This window comes from Salvia miltiorrhiza, chromosome 5 (genome assembly GCF_028751815.1).
Source record: "Salvia miltiorrhiza cultivar Shanhuang (shh) chromosome 5, IMPLAD_Smil_shh, whole genome shotgun sequence".
NCBI lineage: Eukaryota > Viridiplantae > Streptophyta > Magnoliopsida > Lamiales > Lamiaceae > Salvia > Salvia miltiorrhiza.
The window spans coordinates 40,775,717-40,796,321 of record NC_080391.1 but is presented as its reverse complement, the minus strand read 5'-3'; the positions used below and the strand labels follow the sequence as shown (position 1 = coordinate 40,796,321).

Below are 20,605 nucleotides of genomic sequence, written 5' to 3'. Positions count from 1 at the left end.
AAAATCATACAAGTAAGCCACGCTGTGTGGACGTTTACTGCATAACTTTCACTACTTTAATGGATTTAAATATTTTTAATAGAAACCTCTTCTGACAAACTTATGAAGAACAAATATGAAGTAAGCCACGCTGTGTGGACGTTTACTCACATTGCTAATCACTTTGTCTAGAGACCGCATGTGGAGGTCTATAAAATAATTTTCAATTGTTTAAAAATTATTAAAACTGCTTAGTCATTTTTCTATCAAAAGGTTTGTTCATGCTCAAGCACATAATCCTAAACATGCTTATCTAGAACGCAACATGTAAAACATGCTCGCAGAATTCTAAAACATGCTTAAGAAAACGATAAACCCACTATCATGCTTGTCTAAGCGCAGTTAATAAACACATATTAACAAGCAAAGACATAGAAAAGCAGGTAAAGAGCATAAGGGATAAACACCACGGCATGCAAAGAACAGAAATAAAGAATTAAAATTCTTCGTGACCCATTCGTGGAATCCCAACATCTATTCTATTTAAATTAAAACAGAAAAGAAAGCCCAAAAGCTTAAAACTTGGCCCGAACACTTCATCCGGCCCGTCTTTGGAAAAGCTAGGGTTTGGGCCCCCTAGGGTTTGAGATACGCAGCTAGGGTTTGGAAACCCTAGCTGCCGCTGCCACCTCCCATGGCAGCCGCCCCGTCGCTCGGCAGCAGCCTGGCGTGCCAGCCTTCAGCGCGAGCAGCAGCCCGGTCGGCAGCCCTCCAGCGGCGTCCAGCAGCAGCAACAGTCGGCAGCGCTCGACGCCTCCAGCAGCAGCAGCAACGGAGCCGATCCAGCGCGCGGCAACAGCAGCGGCAGCGCATCGCCCGTCGGGCGCGCACCACCTCTGCCGGCTGTCTCCTTGCCTGCTCGCCCAGCCCGCAGCCCGCGGCAGCCCCTCGCGCATGGCGTGCACGGCAGCCTGACCAGGCGCGCACGGCGCGCAAGCGCTCGTACGCGCGCTGCCTTCGGCACCGGCAGCCTTGCCGCACCGCACCCGGCACGCCTCCTCCACCGTTCTTTCGTCGTTGATTCGTCGTCGTTCTCATCTCGTTCCTCAGTTTTACAGATTACAAAAGAAAAACAAATACAATTTAAAATCCTAATCTAACCACGGATTTATCTCGGGGTGAAAAATAATTACAACGTCAAAACGACGTATCCCACGAATCAACAGACCACGAAGAACAACAGTAGTAAAAACAACGCACATTATTAATCGTACATAAATTAATAATAGAGCCAAGAAATTAATCTTGGGCTCTGATACCAATTGAAGGAATATTAAATTGAATTAATACTCTAATGCCCGATGATCGTTTCTTGGATTATTATTAATTCATCATACAACGATTAATCCCTAACATGCTCCTATGAATTTAACAGATGCACGTTGGTGTTAGGAATACTTACTTGAAAAGTGTATGCAGAGGCTGTCGATGATTGAATCGAATGACTCCAGTTCTGATCTTGTGAATTGTATCCCGCTCAGCTTTCACCGTTGGATGGACAACGAACTATGAAAGTCCCAAACTAGAAAAACTCCCACACGTTCCTGCGCCTCACAGCTCTCTCAAGAAACCTAATTTTATCAGTGTGTGTTTCCTGAGAGCTGACAGCTGTATTTTATAATAAAACACAGAAGAGGGGGCACAGGTTTTATGGTGTTGGGCGAATTCCAGCTCTTCTAGGGCTAGGAGACTTTGGGCCAGTCCAGGGACCAAATACAAGGAATAAAGATGGGCCTCAAATAAATTAATTATATATGGTCAGCCCAGACCATAATTAATTTATAAATATTAGTTCATTACACTAGATAACCAATATTGACTTACCCCTTTATTGCCGGTGATGAGTCGGGGCTTGTATTTAGACTTATTAAATCCCTGTATTTAAAATATCCGACATCCATTAATTAATTAGAGCTCTGACAGCTTTAATTAATTAATCTCTTTGTAATCCTTAAGTAGTACCACTCAAAACTTATTATTGCGGCTGAACTTAATCAACCTGCAGGGTTTAACGCAATAAACATCATTGAGCTCCTTAAGGGGATGTCATTATCCTCTATCGGATACGAGTACTAATACAGATAATCAAATATCATATATTAACCGCTATCACCCAAGATACAGAGTACTCAAGTTGCTATATAACTCTCACTCATAGTAAATCAAAGTGATACACGAATTAACATATATATTCGAAATCTTATTAGTATTAAGATTTTATTAAGTCTTTGAGATCTTGATTCTTCACTTAAGTCAGATAGAACAATACATCTCACTGTGGTTCTATCAATACGTTATGACGTACCAGTATAGATAAGTAGTCAAGACAAACTACTTCCATCTATACCGCAGCCTAAAACGATGACTCGTCCTAAAGTCATCTCGGCTGTGATTATATTATATCTCTTAAGGTTAATCCAATTATATGGTCTTCTGTGATCTACAACACACCATATAATCTACTTATATTAGAGATAGAGAACATACATATGCAATCATGAACACAAACAGATAGGAGATTAAAACAGTGAACACAGGAATCATTGTATACAAGCATAAAATGTTCTTGCTTTCAGTATTCAAATCCAACATCCGGTTGCACCGTCGGCCTCGTTACCCTCTTTTTCTTCTTTTGTTGGGGTTGCTGCCTCGTCGGAGCACCCCTTCGCTTCCTCTGAATCAGGGGATTGCTTTCTTCCGTACCTTCATCGTCCAATTCCTCATCACGAAGCCGAAAAGGACTGAGTTGGGGATGACAAGAGGCCGAAGACCCCTCTACGATGGCTTGTGCGACGCTGCCAACGGTCTGCGCAGCTGGGACTGATTGGCCAGCTCCTGTTTGAGTAAAGTTAAAACTGGAGATGACACCGTGTGCCGGTGTTTTCCACGAATCCATACCTAACATGGATTAACCAACAATGAGAAACACATTCCAAAAAAAAAATATAATAATACGAACATCAACGAGATAAAGGAAGCAGATAAGGATGCAGAACAGAATAAATACTAAAACACCAATAACACGTTCAATACCCACTTGGGACAAGGGATAGCGGGAGAATAATCCTGCGCCGGCCAGGACAGAATGCTTAGTCACTAGTTCCTTCACCATCAAAACATTAGCATTGCGGGCTGCAGCTAAATGATTCAGAAGGCTGTCCTCAATATCAGTAATACGTTCGGAGCTGGAAGGGGAAAGATGTTTGGAATGATGCCATTGAAGTTGGGCATCAGCGCCAACAATACCTGACCAAGAGCCGTGGCGGGTTTGGACGAAGAAATATTTGTCATGAAAATTTTTGTCCAAGGAAGTCAATTTTTTCATGAAGGCCATGTGGCCCCCAGACTTGGAGGTAAAATTATAATGGGACCCGGTCCGTTTGAAGACATGGGTCTTATGGAATAGGGCGGCGTTGTAAGGGTAATTGTTAGCGGCGCAGACTATATGCAACAAGTGGGCTCGACGAATAGAGGAGGGAGAAAGCTGGAAAAAAAGGAACGCCAAACCGGTTACATACATCAATCAAAAAGGGAGAGGGGGGGATTCGCAATCCTGCATCGAGTTGATGCACCCAAACCGGAATGACGTCAGGGTCAATGCCCCGACGAGTATCAGGCATATCAGAGTTAGGATTAGCCGAATTTTGGATCCAGACTTTAAAGTCCGGATCGGCAATGTCAATACGAAGAGCATCTCGTATCACCTTTACAAACCGGATAGGTAGGGTATACTGGGGAAGTTCGGACCCCGCGGCAGCCATGGATGATACAGAGATTGAAGATGAAGATAATACGAAGCGGGAATGGGGGATAATGAAAAGATTGATGGGAAAAGGAGTATACTATGATAAATCAGAAGAGGGAGAGAGTGGGTACCTGGTTAGATCTAGCGACGGGAAAGGCGAGGAGAAGAGGGGGAGCGATCGGCAGGGAAGAAGAAGAAACTGAAACAGGGATAGAGCACAGAGGAGTGAGAGGAAAAAAGAAGAAGAGAAGAAAGAAGGAGATTACGGATATTTATAGAGGAAGTGAATTCGAAAAGACGGGGAAGGAGGGAAATCATTAAGGCTAAAACTTAAACGAAAAAAGAAGGGTCCAGATTGAATCGCAAAATGGCGGTTGAAAATGGAGGGGGTAGATTGAATCAGGGGCTGTGAAAAGACGTGTACGGGGAATAGTAAAAGTGTCAGTCATTAAATGAGGAGACGTCATAAAGAGAGAGAAAACCCTGCGTAGACAAGAAAGCATCAAGGGCTCATTGCAATTACGAAAAATTCAAAACTCCTTTTCGTAAACTAGGGGGGAGTAGCTGATGAGGAGTAAGGATCTCATCAGCCACCCTATGCCAGGAATGTTGACTTAGCAGCGCAGACCCAAGTCTGCGCAGACTAAGAAATAAACTGATCCAGACTCTAGGCACACTTGGCCCGGAGGAGCGGAGTCGCGTCATACAATTGTCAAAGCAAGATAGCGGCGCAGACAAAAGTCGGCGCAGACTAGAAGAGACAACACACATGAAGGGCCCAAATACACCCTATATAAAGAGCAGCGCAGACGAAGTTTCATCCCGATTAAAGCCAACACAGACAAAAGAAGGGAAGCAACCAACGTCGAAAGCTCGGAAGGACCACATGTTCAACGTAAAGCTGTAAAGTAGTTAGGAAAGTTTGTTAAAAGATAGAGAATCATTCACGTACACCGCTTGTGGAGCACGTGAATGACTTGTAAAGTCCCTTTTACCCCTCGCCCTAATGTAATTCTATAAATACTCCTTGTAACTCATTATAAGAGGCACGCAAAATTACTCTAAGGAATTCATCTGCAAGTTTCAAGCAAGTTCTTCTCTAATTTCATTACACAGGTTGATCCGATCTCCTTTTCCGACTTGTTTAGATCTAGGTTTGAATGTTGAGCTTCACCAGTTGGCACTTATGACACTAATAGTGCCAAAAGTGCTAACGGAAATCCAAAATAAAACAAAGTAAAATCTTTGCACTTATGGCACTAATAGTGCCATAAGTGCCTAACCCGACCCGGCACGCGACCCGTGTGTCTGATCCTACCCAGTCCGCCTCATTAAGGGTAAAAACGTCTAAAATCAATAAAAATGACCAAATTTTATGTTTTTTTTCAATGAGTGGCCATAAATTGTGTTTTATGTTTCATTTTGGCTACTTCAAAATTTTACTCTAAAAATTAATACTATTTTTTACGAGTCGTAGATAGGGTTGTAAACGAATCGAATCGAAGCGAATATCATTGTATTCGATTTGTATTCATGAAATTATTTAAGATTTGAATCAATATTCGAATACTTTTCGAATAATAAATTTAATTCGTATTCGATTCGAATTAATATTCGAACTATTCGTATTTGCTTCGAATATTCGATTCAATTCATTTTTTTTTTTAAAAAAATATCTAAAATAATATTCTAAACAATATAAGATTATATATTCTACCTATAGATATGAAACTGAAAGAAAGGTAAGCATTTGCTCTTAAGTTTATGGCTTAGAGATATTAACATTTAGTTTTAATTATTTTTATTTTTTGTTTAATTCATTTAATTATACTCCCTTCGTTCCATTAGTAGTGTCCCATTACTTTTGCACGAAGATTAAGGAGTGTGTAAAAAATAAATAAATTGGGTTAGTGGAAATTATTTAAATATTAGGTATAGAGATAATAAATTACCAAAAAGAGAATAAGACACTTGTAATGGGACGGCCCAAAAAGGAAAGTGGGACGCTACTATTGGGACGGATGGAGTAATTTATTAGCTTATCTATTTAATCATAAGGTTTAGGTTGATTGTTGTTATACGTTTATTTCATTAGTTATCTCTATTCAATTATAATTAAATTAGATAGTTATAAATAACATATTATATATATATATATATATATATATATATATATATATATATAGGGTTGGGTTCCGGTGGATCCCTATGCTTATAATAGATCCGTAGATCCAAATCTAGACCACACATTTATGACATGTGGCGCATCAAGATGGTGACACGTGGCAAGGCATTAATTTCAAGGCAAAATCTGGAGAGGGGTAAAATTGGAATGTAATTTTCGAAATTAAAAAAAAAATTAGATTTTCTCAAAATATGTATATTTTAGATGCATAAAGTTTCATACGAGAATGCATGAACTTTCATATAAAAATACATAAAGTTTCATATAAAAATGCATAAGATTTCACCACACCCCAACCCCACCCCCCACACCCCTGAACCCCACCCCACCCCAGAACCCCACCCCCTACCCCCCCACCCCCCAACCCCCCAAAAATTTTTTATTTTTATTTTTTTTAAAAGTGATTTTCTGACCACTGACCCACCCCTGCCCCCACCCCCCCACCCACCCACCCACCCCCCTACAATTGTTTTTCTCAAAAACTGATTTTCTGACCACTGACCCCCCCACTAGGGTTGTAATCGAATCGAATCGAAGCGAATATCAACATATTCGATTCGTATTCGTGAAACAATATTAATATTCGATTCGTGATTCGATTCGATTTCGAATATTAAATTCGATTCGATATTCGATTCGTTGATATTTTCGAATTATTCGATTCGATTCGAGTATTCGATTCGTTTATTAAAAGTACCTTAATTTTTTTTTTCCGAATACTCGATTCGAATATTCGATTCGAGTATTCGACTTGTATTCTATATTATTCAATTCGAAAATATTCGATTCGAAATTCTGAAGGAAAAAAAATGTTAAATAATATAGGTATATATTCAATATATATGCTAACAAATCATAAACAGAGAATTATGCTAACAAAATATGAAACAAATCATTAGTTTATACAGAATTATACTAGAAATGAACTACTGTATAAAATAAAATAAAACCCATGTAAAAGGGGCAAAAATGGAAATGAAGGATGTTGAATCTCTGAATATAGGAACAGCGAAAATCGCTGAATCTCATCACACTCAAACAAATTAGAGAGATTTAGAGTCAGAGAAATGGGGAGATCGGCGACTGCTGTCCTTGCTTAGAGAAATGGGGAGATCGGCGACTAGGCGACGAGCGACGAGCAGCAGATGCAGGCGACGCGGCGACGAGCAGCAGTTGCAGGCGGCGCGGCGACGCGGTGACGAGCGACGCGGGGATGCAGGCGACGAGCAGCAGATGCAGGCGGCGCGGCGACGGGTGGGGCAGCGGCTACGGGTGGATGCAGGCTTGGAGGTTGGGGGCTTGGAGCTGTGCGGCGCTTCTTTAGTTTAGAATGAGGAATTGAGATTTGAGGAATAGGAGGCGCTGATTTAGTTTAGGGAATTAGGGTTTAGGTTTTACTTTTTAACATATTAAACAATTCAAAATATTATATATATATATATATATATGTATATATATATCGAATCGAATATTTACGAATATCGAATCGAATATCAAAATTTCATATAAGTATTTGAATAATAATCGAATCGAATCGAATATTTGTTATCGAATACGAATCGAATAATTTCGAATACGAATCAGGTAATTTCGAATCGAATCTCGAATCGAGCAAAAATATTCGATTCATTTACAACCCTACCCCCCACCCACCCACCCCCCTAAAATTTTATTTTTTTTTGAAAATCAGTTTTTTAAAAAATAAAAAAAAATTGGGGGGGGGGGTGGGGGTGGGCCAGCTATCAGAAAATCAGTTTTTGAAAAAAAAAAATTTGGGGGTGGGGGGGGTGGATGCGGGTGGGGGGGTGGGTGGGGTGGGGGCAGGGGTGGGGTGGCGAAACTACCAGATTTATTAAAATGAAATGCATTTTTTGTATAATTTAATGCATTTTTATGTGAAAACTTTATGCATTTTTGTTTGATTTTATATGCATGTGAAACATGCCTATTTTTGGGGGGTGGTAATGGGGAGGGTTGGGGGTGGTGTGGGCTGGATTGGGGGGTGGTATGGGGTGGGGTGGTGAAAATACCAAAACTGAAAAAATTAAATGCATTTTTATGTTCAAAGTTATGCATTTCATGTGAAAACTTTATGCATCTTTGTATGAAACTATATGCATCTAAAATATATCTATTTTGAGAAAATCTAAAAAAATATATATATTTTTTTAATTATTAAATCCGAAAATTACATTCCAATTTTACCCCTCCAGATTTTGCCTTGGAATGCTTGGAAGCTCCTTGCCACGTGTCACCATCTTGATGCGCCACATGTCATAAATGTGTGGTCAAGATTTGGATTAGGGATCTATTATAAGCATTGGGATCTATATGATCCCATTCCTATATATATATATATATATATATATATTATAATAAATATTTAATAGAATCGAATAATTACAAATATCGAATAGAATATCAAAATTTTCAATTTGTATTTGGTAACTAACCGAATCAAAAATATTATTTGTATTTGGATTCGATTCGTAAATTTTCGAATACGAATATCAAAATTCGAACACGAATACCGAATCGAACAAAATTATTTGATTCGTATACAATCCTAGTAGTAGATTTGATGTCTAAAGAGTAACGTAATCTTGTCATAAATAGTACTATTAATCACGCTTCAATAAATCCCCCCGCCCCCAAAAAAAAAAGAAAAAGAAAAAAGGAACGGATGTACCGTGGATAAAAATATATTAACACACTCTATTATCTAAAATGTTCATTTCTTTTATGGAAATCTAAAACAGTTCCTAAACAAACATTCTTTTAATACAGTCAACAAATGTCAAAAAGGATGTGACACATCCACGTCATCATTGACCAAGGATGAAACACTAATCCATTTTTATCCTTGATTTGAAACATTGGGGAGAAAGAATTGTCCTTGACCCCAATTTTCCGTGATTTGGACCTAATCGTCATGGCTTAGGAAACAATAATCCATTTTTACGCATTCACACATAAATACATTAATAAATAATTAATTAATTAAATAAAATTAGCTCTCCAGATTTGTGATGTGGAGAATCTACCATGGAAACTCAAAGCTGAGAAAAATTCTCGTATGTTATGACACACATCTGGCGCCGAATCTATGTCCCATTTCCATACATGGCTGCTTTTGGCATGGTGTTGTTCGGTAAATACTGCGCGCCGCTCAGATAAACAAAGTGATTCTGCTCGTGGATGTGTTTTCATGCCTGACTGAAGTGTGAGATTTTTTATTTCCCGATTTTGGTTTAGAAAAGTTGTGATTCTGCTGCTGTATACGGTGATATAGGATTCTGAGTTGTACGTGATTCCTGTGTTGGATGGTTGGAATTCAGTCGGATTATGAGAAATTTGACATTAATTGACGCTTTAGCGACTAGGTTTTGCGTAGAATTGGGGATTTGAGTGCTGGTTTCCGTGCATGAAGTGATTTTTCTGCAGATTATGGTGATCTTTGTTGCATTTCGCGATTGTGATGTGTTTGGTTCTTTATCTTGTGAGAATACAGTGATTCATGCATAGTTATTGACGTAGTGCGTGAAAGGGAATTTTAGTTTGATAACAACTTTGATGTTCTGGATGCTTTGATTGATAGGAGAAGTGACATTATTCAGCTACATTGTGGTTTTTGCATATGATATTGAAGTTTAAGTAAATTTGTTGATAGAAGTAGCGACAAAGTTAGTATATCAAGGGGTTGTTGGTGGTTGGTGAGATGGCTTCTGCATCTTCTACACAACCTCCTCTTCCTCCTGATGGTCCTCAGGATTCATCACCGCCACCACTGAAAAATTCCCCTCCCTCAATCCCAGCACCTCCACCTCTGCCTAAGCCACCACCTATGGCTTCTCCTCCCCCTGAAACTATAGTTTCTCCTCCTCCATCATTACCTTCTACTCCACCTGCTACTCCACCTCCAATATCACTTGCACCTCCTCTTAAACCACCAGTTAACTCTCCACCACCTCCACTGATTGATGCTCCCTATTCACCGCCTCCTCCTAATCACTCTCCACCCCCGCCTCAGCCGTTAAACAGTCCTGCACCTCCAGCTCCGAAATCACAACAGCCCCCTAAGAGTTCACCACCACCTAAGCCCCCAGCAAGTTCCCCTTCACCGCCGTCACCATCTCCACCACCTCCACCTCCACGGAGCTCACCTCCACCACCTCCACAAAACTCACCTCCACCACCGCCACGAAACTCATCTCCACCACCTCCACCACCTCCACGAAACTCACCTCCACCTCCACCACCTCCACGCAACTCACCTCCACCTCCACCACCTCCACAAAACTCCCCTCCACCTCCTCCTCCACCTCCTCCTCCTCTACGATCACCACCAATGTCACCACATGCACCTTCAATACTAAAATCACCACCTCCTCATTCCTCTCGGTCACCGCCATCCCATCCAAGAATCAATAGTTCCACTGGTAATGCACCAAAAGATTCAGGGCATATTGATTATGGGGGCATTCATACTGAGGCCGGCGTGATATTATATTCAGTAGTGGGTATATTAGTATTTTTGCTAGTGGTTGCATGTTGTGTGAGATGGCGAAAAAAAGCTTCTGGACGTAATGGTAATTACATTGTGCCGACCTCTTCCCATGAATCAGGTAAATATATTAGAACATGCAAATTAGAATAACAGCAGGGTCATGTACCATCTTCTTATGGAAATAATTTAAGAAGTTATTTGCCATGTGCCCAGATCCTGCATTTTTGAAGTTGCAAATGTCAAAACCCAAAAATAGAAGTGGCTCTGGCCTAGATATCATCTGTTCACCCCATGATCCTGGTGGCTTCGGCAGTTCTAGGACGTGGTTCAACTATGAAGAACTAGTCCAGGCAACAAATGGATTTTCAGCACAGAATCTCTTGGGTGAAGGTGGATTTGGGTCTGTGTACAAAGGAAGCTTGGCAAATGGTAGAGATGTAGCAGTTAAGCAGTTAAAGATTGGCGGAGGGCAGGGAGAACGGGAATTTAGGTCGGAAGTTGAGATAATAAGTCGTATTCACCATCGCCATTTGGTTTCACTTGTCGGTTATTGCATTAATGAAAACAGAAGGCTGCTTGTATACGAATATTTCCCTAATAATAATCTCTATTACCACCTTCATGGTAAATTTTTCTTTTCATGTTTGAAGTATTTTTATTCTGCATCTATGATTGTTTATGTTCCTAAAGCTCTTTTCAGGTGAAGGTATGCCTGTTCTAAACTGGGCTGTACGTGTAAAGATTGCTCTGGGTGCAGCTCGTGGAATAGCTTACCTTCATGAAGACTGTAAGTCGTTAAAGTTTTCTTTTACTATCATTTTACATCTTTAACCTTTTTTCCAGTTCTTTCCATGATATATTTTTGTGAGAGAAAGTCTATGCGTTTCTTCTCCCTTTCACTTGGAACAAGACACATTCTTGCCATTTTTCAAATCAGAATAGTTAGGCATATATACATGAAAACACACACACACACACACATATATATATATATATAGAGAGAGAGAGAGAGAGGAAATGGTTCAAATGAGAACCTTTTTATATTGAATTTAAGTAAGAACTTAATTGAAAATTTGAAGCCTCTCTCAAAAATAAAAACATAAAGTAGCATTATCATAGAAGTTGTGATGATGTTGATCTAAACTTGACAATATCTTGCCACAAATTTCTCCATGTTCCTCAAAGGTAAAAAGGGACATAAAAGTGAAGTAACTTCTTCCAAATAGCTCAGCAAGAAGAAAACATTTGCTTGAATAGATAGGAGAACTGGACGACTTGTCTACTGGAAGTTAATAGGAATATTCTTTGTGAAGTTTGTAACGTCTTTTTCTTCTCATCTCTCTTACTCTAGTCCTGCCAGACAGCTTATGAACTTGGCATTCTCTAACAATGATAACATGATAAAGCAATTTATGTGATTTTTATATACTCTGGTCAATTAGAAGATTCTTAGTTCATGATGTTGTTTTTTTGTCTTAATTGGTCTATAGTTTTATTTCTTTTGTGTCTAAAAAACTTGATGCAGTTTTTAGGGGTTGATAAAAAGATTATTCATTTAGTGACAGAGTAATTAGATATAAATAGAGTAAAAAAAGTGGTACTTTATACACTTCATCTATTATTCTGGACATAGCTCATTAATTACTTGCATATCTTATAGAAGAATATTAATTTTCAAGTATGTTGGTGAATCTTCAGGCCATCCTCGTATCATCCATAGAGATATAAAGTCATCTAACATCCTCATAGATAGTAACTTTGAAGCTCGGGTATGTGTATTGTCTTCCACACTATTTTATGTGTATTTAGAGTATCTAATGCGTATATTCAGTTTTTGTCTGTCTATATTTCTAGGTTTCTGATTTTGGATTAGCTAGATTAGCTTTGGATGCAAATTCACATGTTACCACACGTGTTATGGGAACATTTGGGTAAGTGATCTGCCATTGGTGTTGATGTTCAATGGCAACTAGTTGAAGCGTCAATGGATTTAGGTATTGAACTTTTTCTTATTCTTGAGTTTGTTGGGGTTTCAGGTACATGGCTCCTGAATATGCATCTAGTGGCAAGTTGACTGAAAGGTCCGACGTATATTCCTTTGGAGTTGTGCTTTTAGAGTTAATTACTGGACGCAAGCCTGTAGATAAATCTCGGCCATTAGACGCTGAGAGCTTAGTTGAGTATGTAAGTTCATCAACAAGTTTTATACATAATCCACAGGGATAGACCTATGCAACTATAAATTTTTCGTACTTGAGAATTGTTGCCTTAGCATGCATGAGTAATTTGTAGAATGGATTGAGTTGGTTTTGCATCCCTGACTATCTTTTTTCTGCTTGATCATCCCATGAACTTTTTGCATCCATTTGTGCACTTGATTGCTGTTGCAATATTTTTGAGCTTTTAGACTCTATTGAAATAATTAGAAGTCTAAGATTTCAGGTAGTTTCTCCTCCTAAACAACTGACTGTTTGATTGTGTTTCTGTTGCTATTGTTATGTTGTTTTATGTGTCTAGTACTGCTAACATGAGCCAGGAGAGGATGTCGAAGATAACGACTGTTGTATGCATAATATGATTAGTAGTACTTATGACATTGAATTAACTTGTACATATAGAATCATACACAAACACACTTGCACGCACCCATTGTTTTTTTCTCCAGCAATTATAGCATGGACTACATGTGTATATGGAGAATCAGCATTCCAGTCTATCTATTTTATTAATGTAATTATAGCTTTTATATGTTGTATCATATAATGGGCTTTCGAGTAGGGAAAATAATATCAGCCTTGAGGTGTGGTATTTGTGGAGGGTACTGTTGCTTGCTTCTTATTCTGTCTGCTTTTGGTGTTTAGTGCTAAGTTACTACATTTAGCAAGAAATATAGTAAAAAGATGCTGATTGCATGGTAATTGCTGTTAGCCAAGAATTTCTCCATATCCTAACACAACTGAATTGGAATCATTACACCAAATTGGTTGCAGGCTCGACCTTTGCTATCTCAAGCACTTGTGACACGGGACTTCGAGAGGTTGGTCGATCCAAGACTTGAAAGACAATACATCAACAGTGAGATGTTTCGGATGATTGAAGCTGCAGCAGCGTGTGTGCGCCATTCATTTATCAAGAGACCAAAGATGGGACAGGTAATAAAACTGTTACTACAGCAAAATATGTTCTTTTTTTTTTTGGTTTTTCAATGTGCATATGTGTTTCAGGTGGTGAGAGCATTGGACACGATGGCTACAACAGATCTAACAAACGGAATGAGAGTCGGGGAGAGCGAAATGTTCAGCCCCAGAACGCAGTCTGCAGAAATCCGACTATTTCAAAGGATGGCTTTCGGCCCTCAAGATGATATTAGTAGCGGATTCTTCGAGTAGTCACAAAATGGAGACACTCTCCTAGATGCTACAACGTGCATTTTGGTTATTTGCATGCATAATGTGTGTGTCTGTGTGTGTAATCCTGTATATACAGGAAATGCCATTTTGCCTTCTCTTCTAAAACCTACATTTTTATATTGAGATCTCTAATAGCTTATAGAAATTCACCCAATTTTAATCATTCATGCTGTTTTTGTAATTAATTACTATAAATAATTGTTTATTATTGGTTTGTTGGAGCCAACAATTTGAGATAACGTTGAAACGTTGTATAGTGTAATGAAAGAAAAATATATTAATTGTGAAGGGGGTACAAGATATAGAAAATTGGAGAATATAATTATAAATTTTATAAAGAATTGGGACAATCGATTGTGTGCATGTGTAAGCGGCCAAGTGCTCTCTCTCTCCAACTTGTCTCTAATTATAAATTTGCGTTAATAGGCAAAAATGTCTTATTCCTTAAGTTATATGTTAAAAATGTCCTATTTTATAAACTTAAGCATTTTATGCCCAAATTAAGTGAAGAATCTATTTTGTCCTTTGATATTAATGAGTTTGCTTGGTTTTTTATGAAAGTCTTACACATTTGATCGATTTGACAACTATCAGACAACGATTTGACAGCTATCAGTCAAAAGTACATGTGACCGGTGGGTGGCTAGGTTATCTGACTGCCTAGGTGGTGGTCAAATCATTTCACCGAGCGGTCACATGATCTGACCGACCGGTAAAATCATGTGATCGCTCGGTGAAATGATTTGACCACCACCTAGGCGGTCAGATAACCTAGCATGTGACTGCTCGGTGAAATGATTTGACCACCACCTAGGCGGTCAGATAATCTAGCCACCCACCGGTCACATGTACTCTTAACTGATAGCTATCAAATCGGTCAAATGTGTAAGACCTTCAAGCAAAACCAAATAAACCCATCAACATCAAGGGTATTTAAAGAATATGGCGTAAAAGGCTTATGTTTATAAAAGAGGGCATTTTTCATATACTCCATCCGTCTCACAAAAGCATGAACATTTTTCCATTTTGGGTGTCTCACAAAAACATAAATATTTCTATTTTTGTACATTATCCCCTTATTTTCTATCCATTCTTTTCATACTTATTCACAAAAAAACTATCATGGCCCACCACTACTGTTCCTCAATTAACTCATTACTCTCACAACACTTTATAAAGTGGGACCCATTTTTCACTCACAATAATTTTCAACTAACATTTCTTAAGACCCGCGTCCCTCCCATTTGTTCATATTTTTGTGAGACGGAGAGAATATAAGTTAAGAAATAGGGCATTTTAAATTTTCACTCTTAGAGTGTGTTTACTTTGATAGAAGAGGTTAGAAAAAGTATATTTTCCATCATTTTCACATGTTTCCTATGATGGATAATTTTCTCCGGTCAGGTTGGAATATTTATTCGGGCAGCCCCTTTTCACTCATTTTCTCACAAATGTTGGATAATATTATCATATTGGGAGGGTGTGAAAATATTTTTCAACATTTCAATTTGTTTATCCATCTATTTCTAACTAAGTAAACACATGATAAAAAAAGGAGAAAAAAAATAATATTATCTCATATTTTCTTATCCATCATTTTCAAATGAAAATTTTACTACCAAAGTAAACACATACTTATAAATTTTTCCGATTGGGTGCATGTGTCAGCTCTCTCTCTCTCTATTGTTTTAGTTTTGGGTGTATGGTTGGAGGGGATAATGATTAGTGAGCGCATAAAGTGCATAGCAATGAAGGAGTAGAACTGTCGAGAAAACTGATGCATGTTCATGGCGGTGCTAAATTAATTATGATAGTTTTATAAAATATTACTATAGGTGGAAAGTGTGTATTATATATATATATATATATATATATATATATATATAATATGTGTATGTGGCGCACTAGGAACGTGATACATGGAAAGTGTTTCCAATAGCTTTCTAGGCAAAATACACGCAAATATAAAATAGAAATAAAATTTTTAAAAAATAAAAATATTTTTTTTTGTCGAAAATTTATTTTTTTGGCATGACCGTCGTCAAAATTATGCATATAACTGAACACAAATATGCACAACGTTTGATAGAAATATGCATGAGAATATATCACAAAGCGACCCCTTAAGTTTCTCTCGCTACTGCTCATCGCCGCCATAGTTATACATATAGTTGAACATAAATATGCATAAACATAAACAAAAATATGCATAACATTTGATAGAAATATGCATGGGAATATATGATCCATCACGTGTCTATCGTCGTGGGTCACCTGACAAGTCGAATAGTGTCATGCATATTTGTGTGTAACGCCACGCATCATGCATATATGTGTTTATGTATATGCATATTTGTGTTCAATTATATGCATATGACTATGTGACATCGTTAGGTGGCTATCGCCGCTGGTTACTTGACGAGTCATATTTCCATGCATATTTCTATCAAACGTTATGCATATTTGTATTTATGTATATGTATATTTGTGTTCAATTATATGCATAATTTGACAGCGGTCATGCAAAAAAAAAAATTCGACAAAAAAATACTTCATCCGTCCACGAAAGAACTTCCTACTTTTTCTTTTTGGGACATCCACAAAAGAACTTCCTACCTATTTTTGGACTATACTCCACCACTTACTTTTCACTTTTTCACCTCTCAATACTAATTAAAATATTTTTTAACCACTCTCAGTACACTCAACAACATTTTCTCCACTCTCAATATATTCAATAACTTTTTTTTAAAACTTGTGTCACTCTATTTTAGGAAGTTCTTTCGTGGAAGGAGGGAGTAATAAATAAATATAAATTCTAAAATTTTATTCATATTTTACCCTTGCATGTATTTTGTCTTGGAAGACATCTGCCACGTGTCACGCTCCTAGTAAGCCACATACTCAATTTGCGTGATCCATATACTATGTGGTGAAGACAAAGTAAGCACTCGCATATAACTAATGAAATATTAACAGAGATTGGACCTGGACCGGAGAAGATAACCAAGACTTGAAGAAAACTCTAGAACATTTAGTTGGTGAGATTGTGTTTTTGATAGTGTAACCCTTACAAATGGAGCAAACCAACTATTTATAAGAGAGATACAGAAAAGGGGTAAAAAAAGACATTCTACTCAAACTCACGTACGCCTTATGTTGTACGAAGATTACAATCAATATCATCGGATATTCCTATAATAACTAACTTGCACCTTTTGTCTGCTATCTTTCCGCTTCATTATTCAGCGCTGGAAATCACACGCTCGAATTGCGTCAGCCTTTATCTGTTTCGCTTTCAATCAAAGACCACGTAACGCCATGTTTTTCCTTTGCCTCCAGCTTCCCATTCAGAGATAATTTTTTAGGGTTACACAACACTACGAATATTTCCTGTGCTGCATTGATTATTCCTATCAATAAGAATATTAATCGGGATAACGTGGCAGATAATTCGGAAATTAATTCATAATTTAATAATAATAATAATAATAATAATAATCTATATATATATAAAAGTAAAATAAGCTCTGTCCTACGTGGCGTAATAGAATCACTCTATTCTAATTTTCCTCAATTCTCATTCATTCTTATTTTTTTCTAAATTTTTAATCAACAAATTTCTATATATCTAATTATAAAAGTAAAATTAGCTTAATTTATCCTATAAAAGTAAAATAAGCTCTATCCTACGTGGCGTAATATAATCACTCTATTCTAATTTTCCTCAATTCTCATTCATTCTTATTTTTTCTAAATTTTTAATCAACAAATTTCTATATATCTAATTATAAAAGTAAAATAAGTTCTATCCTATGTGGCGTAATAGAATCACTCTATTCTAATTTTTCTCAATTCTCATTCATTCTTATTTTTTCTAAATTTTTAATCAACAAATTTCTATATATCTAATTTTGAACCTATCATCAACAAATTTCTATATCTAATTTCTTATGCATTAATTATATCCCAATCATATATATATATCTAATTTCGGCCTCATGCAGCCACGTTTGAGCTCTTATTTTATTTACTTCAACCTATCATCCTTATTATAGATAGACTCAAATTCTTAGATAAATCTCAAATTCTATTCTAAATCCAAATACCTTGATAGAATACGACGGCATTTGTCAATTATATTAGGCTAATTAAAACTAATGTAGTAATTATAGATCGTTTTTCTATGGATTACATACTTTACAAGACGACACAATAAGGTTAAATGGCTTATCTTGATTGATTTTGTGAACACTTAAATGTAATTATGTATAGTTAGGATATTTTCATGAAAATAATGTAATACAACGTATAGGGAAGGTAATAAGGCTGATAAAAACAATAGATATTTTTGTTTGATTTAGTGATAATTCGAATAAGACATAGAAACCAAAGAATTTGCAGAGTGGATACATAAAATAGGTGACGGTACAGCCGGACATAGTCTTGGTGATGGAGAATTTATTGTGGCATTATCAGAAGATATCCTTATACGCGATGCAACAAATCCTATTGCAGCTATAGCGGAAAACACATACAATGACGTCATGATCAATAATGCATTTGATCCAGAAATGTTTAACAATAGAGCTATCTTGGCCCCCACCAATGAGATGGTTGATACAATCAATGATTACGTCATGTCTCTGATGTCTAGCAAGGAAAGGGTTTACCTAAGTTCAGACAGTATTTGCAAAGAAGATGGACAAGTGGACCTTGATGAACAGGTATTCTCGGTTGAATATCTCAATACAATCAAGTGTTCAGGATTACCGAGTCATGAAATTAAATTGAAAGAAGGATGCATAATAATGCTTCTCAGAAATATTGATCCATCTAATGAGCTTTGCAATGGCTGATAGTAACTCAACTTGGGGAACGCGTAATTGAAGGCAAACTCATTTCAGGAAAAAATGCGGGCAAGAATTTTCCCATAGCTAGAATGATTATAAGTCCATCAGATTTCGCTAAATTTCCAATTCGGTTTCAGAGAAGGCAATTTCCTGTGAGTGTTTGTTTTGCTATGACAATAAATAAAAGCAGAGACAATCTCTTTCAAATGTAGGATTATACCTACCGAAACCAGTTTTTAGTCATGGACAACTCTACGTGGCAATCTCAAGAGTCACTAGAAAAAGAGGTCTAAAGATTTTAGTATGTGATGAGAATAGTCATACGCAAGACACAACAACTAATGTTGTGTATGATGAAATTTTCGATAGATTATGAGGTAATTGCAAATTTAATATTTTATTCAAACTTTAAAAGTTTTAAGACATTAACGATATTATTTAAAATATTTTTTTCTTATATTTTGCTAGGTTGATTTGATATGTGTGTGCTGCTTGTGCTTAGAGGGAAGAAAGGTGCAATAAATCCCATCATATTTTTTCATGTTCATAGGTAAAATATGTTATATGAGGATGGTTGAGCCGGGTCGGTTTAGGGACGATGGTTAGGCCGGATCACTCTACTCTAATTTTCCTCAATTCTCATTCATTCTTATTTTTTCTAAATTTTTAATCAACAAATTTCTATATATCTAATTATAAAAGTAAAATAAGCTCTATCCTATGTGGCGTAATAGAATCACTCTATTCTAATTTTTCTCAATTCTCATTCATTCTTATTTTTTCTAAATTTTTAATCTGCACCTTTGCGGAAAAAAAAAAAAAAATCTCATTTCCCAATCATTTTATTAAAGTCATATTAAACTCATAAGTACATAGATACACACCGCATCTTACATATTAGGATCACATCTCTCTCTCTCTCTGTCTCTAGAAAAATACATAAAGAGAAGTTGCGAAGAATAGGTGAGTCACATGGATAAGTGAATAGCATATGATAAAATAATTATATAAGAGAGTTTGATGAAGTTGGTTACGCGTTTTGATGAATGAAGGAAAAGCGAGGTTAAAAAGAGGAGGAGCTCCAAAAAGCAAGTAGAGCCACAGGAATTGGGGGTTTGTCAGTAGTAATAGAATTGGGGAAAATGGTAGCAATCGGAATGGCTAAGATGGAATCCGATCAGCTGAACCAGCTTCGGGACATCTTCGCCCGGTTCGACATGGACCACGACGGCAGCCTCACGCAGCTGGAGCTGGCCGCCCTCCTCCGCTCGCTGGGCCTCAAGCCCTCCGGCGACCAGATCCACGCCCTCCTCGCCAACATGGACGCCAACGGCAACGGCTCCATCGAGTTCCAGGAGCTGGTCGACGCTATCCTCCCCGACATCAACGACGAGGTCCTCCTCAACCAGGACCAGCTCATGGAGGTCTTCCGCTCCTTCGATCGCGACGGCAACGGCTACATCACCGCCGCCGAGCTCGCCGGCCAGATGGCCAAGATGGGCCACCCCCTCACCTACCGAGAGCTCAGCGACATGATGCAGGAGGCCGACACCAACGGCGACGGCGTCATCAGCTTGAACGAATTCGCCACCATCTTGGGCAAATCCGCCGTGGAGTTTCTCGGCCTCTCCGACTCCCAGTCCCAATCCCCATCCCTATCCTCCTCCTAGGGTTCCTAATCTTAATTTCATGATTCTTTTTCTCTTCTTGGGGAATCGGAGATGCCGATGTTGTTGTATCACCAACTAATTGATTTTTATTTCATTGACTAATTACGATTCATCATTCATGGCTTCTTGGATCATTGTTTTCGTTAGTGTTTATAATTAATTAGTTGTACATATTTTCAGGGGGAAAATATTGGAA

General features: G+C 37.8%; 2 protein-coding genes across 2 annotated transcripts; both read left to right on the top strand.

Annotated features, from left to right (window-relative positions):
- Nucleotides 1-8,885: 8,885 nt before the first annotated feature.
- LOC131024436 (proline-rich receptor-like protein kinase PERK10) lies at nt 8,886-14,049 on the top strand. Its single transcript, XM_057953948.1, has 8 exons — nt 8,886-10,594; nt 10,690-11,100; nt 11,177-11,263; nt 12,175-12,245; nt 12,331-12,407; nt 12,513-12,660; nt 13,467-13,628; nt 13,701-14,049. Exons 1-8 carry the CDS (start codon nt 9,688-9,690, stop codon nt 13,863-13,865), a joined length of 2,028 nt encoding a protein of 675 aa, XP_057809931.1. The 5' UTR covers nt 8,886-9,687; the 3' UTR covers nt 13,866-14,049.
- A 5,569-nt stretch (nt 14,050-19,618) lies between these two features.
- On the top strand, nt 19,619-20,524 carry LOC131024437 (probable calcium-binding protein CML16). The gene has a single exon (XM_057953949.1). It carries the CDS (start codon nt 19,882-19,884, stop codon nt 20,407-20,409), a length of 528 nt encoding a protein of 175 aa, XP_057809932.1. The 5' UTR covers nt 19,619-19,881; the 3' UTR covers nt 20,410-20,524.
- The last annotated feature ends 81 nt before the right edge of the window (nt 20,525-20,605 follow it).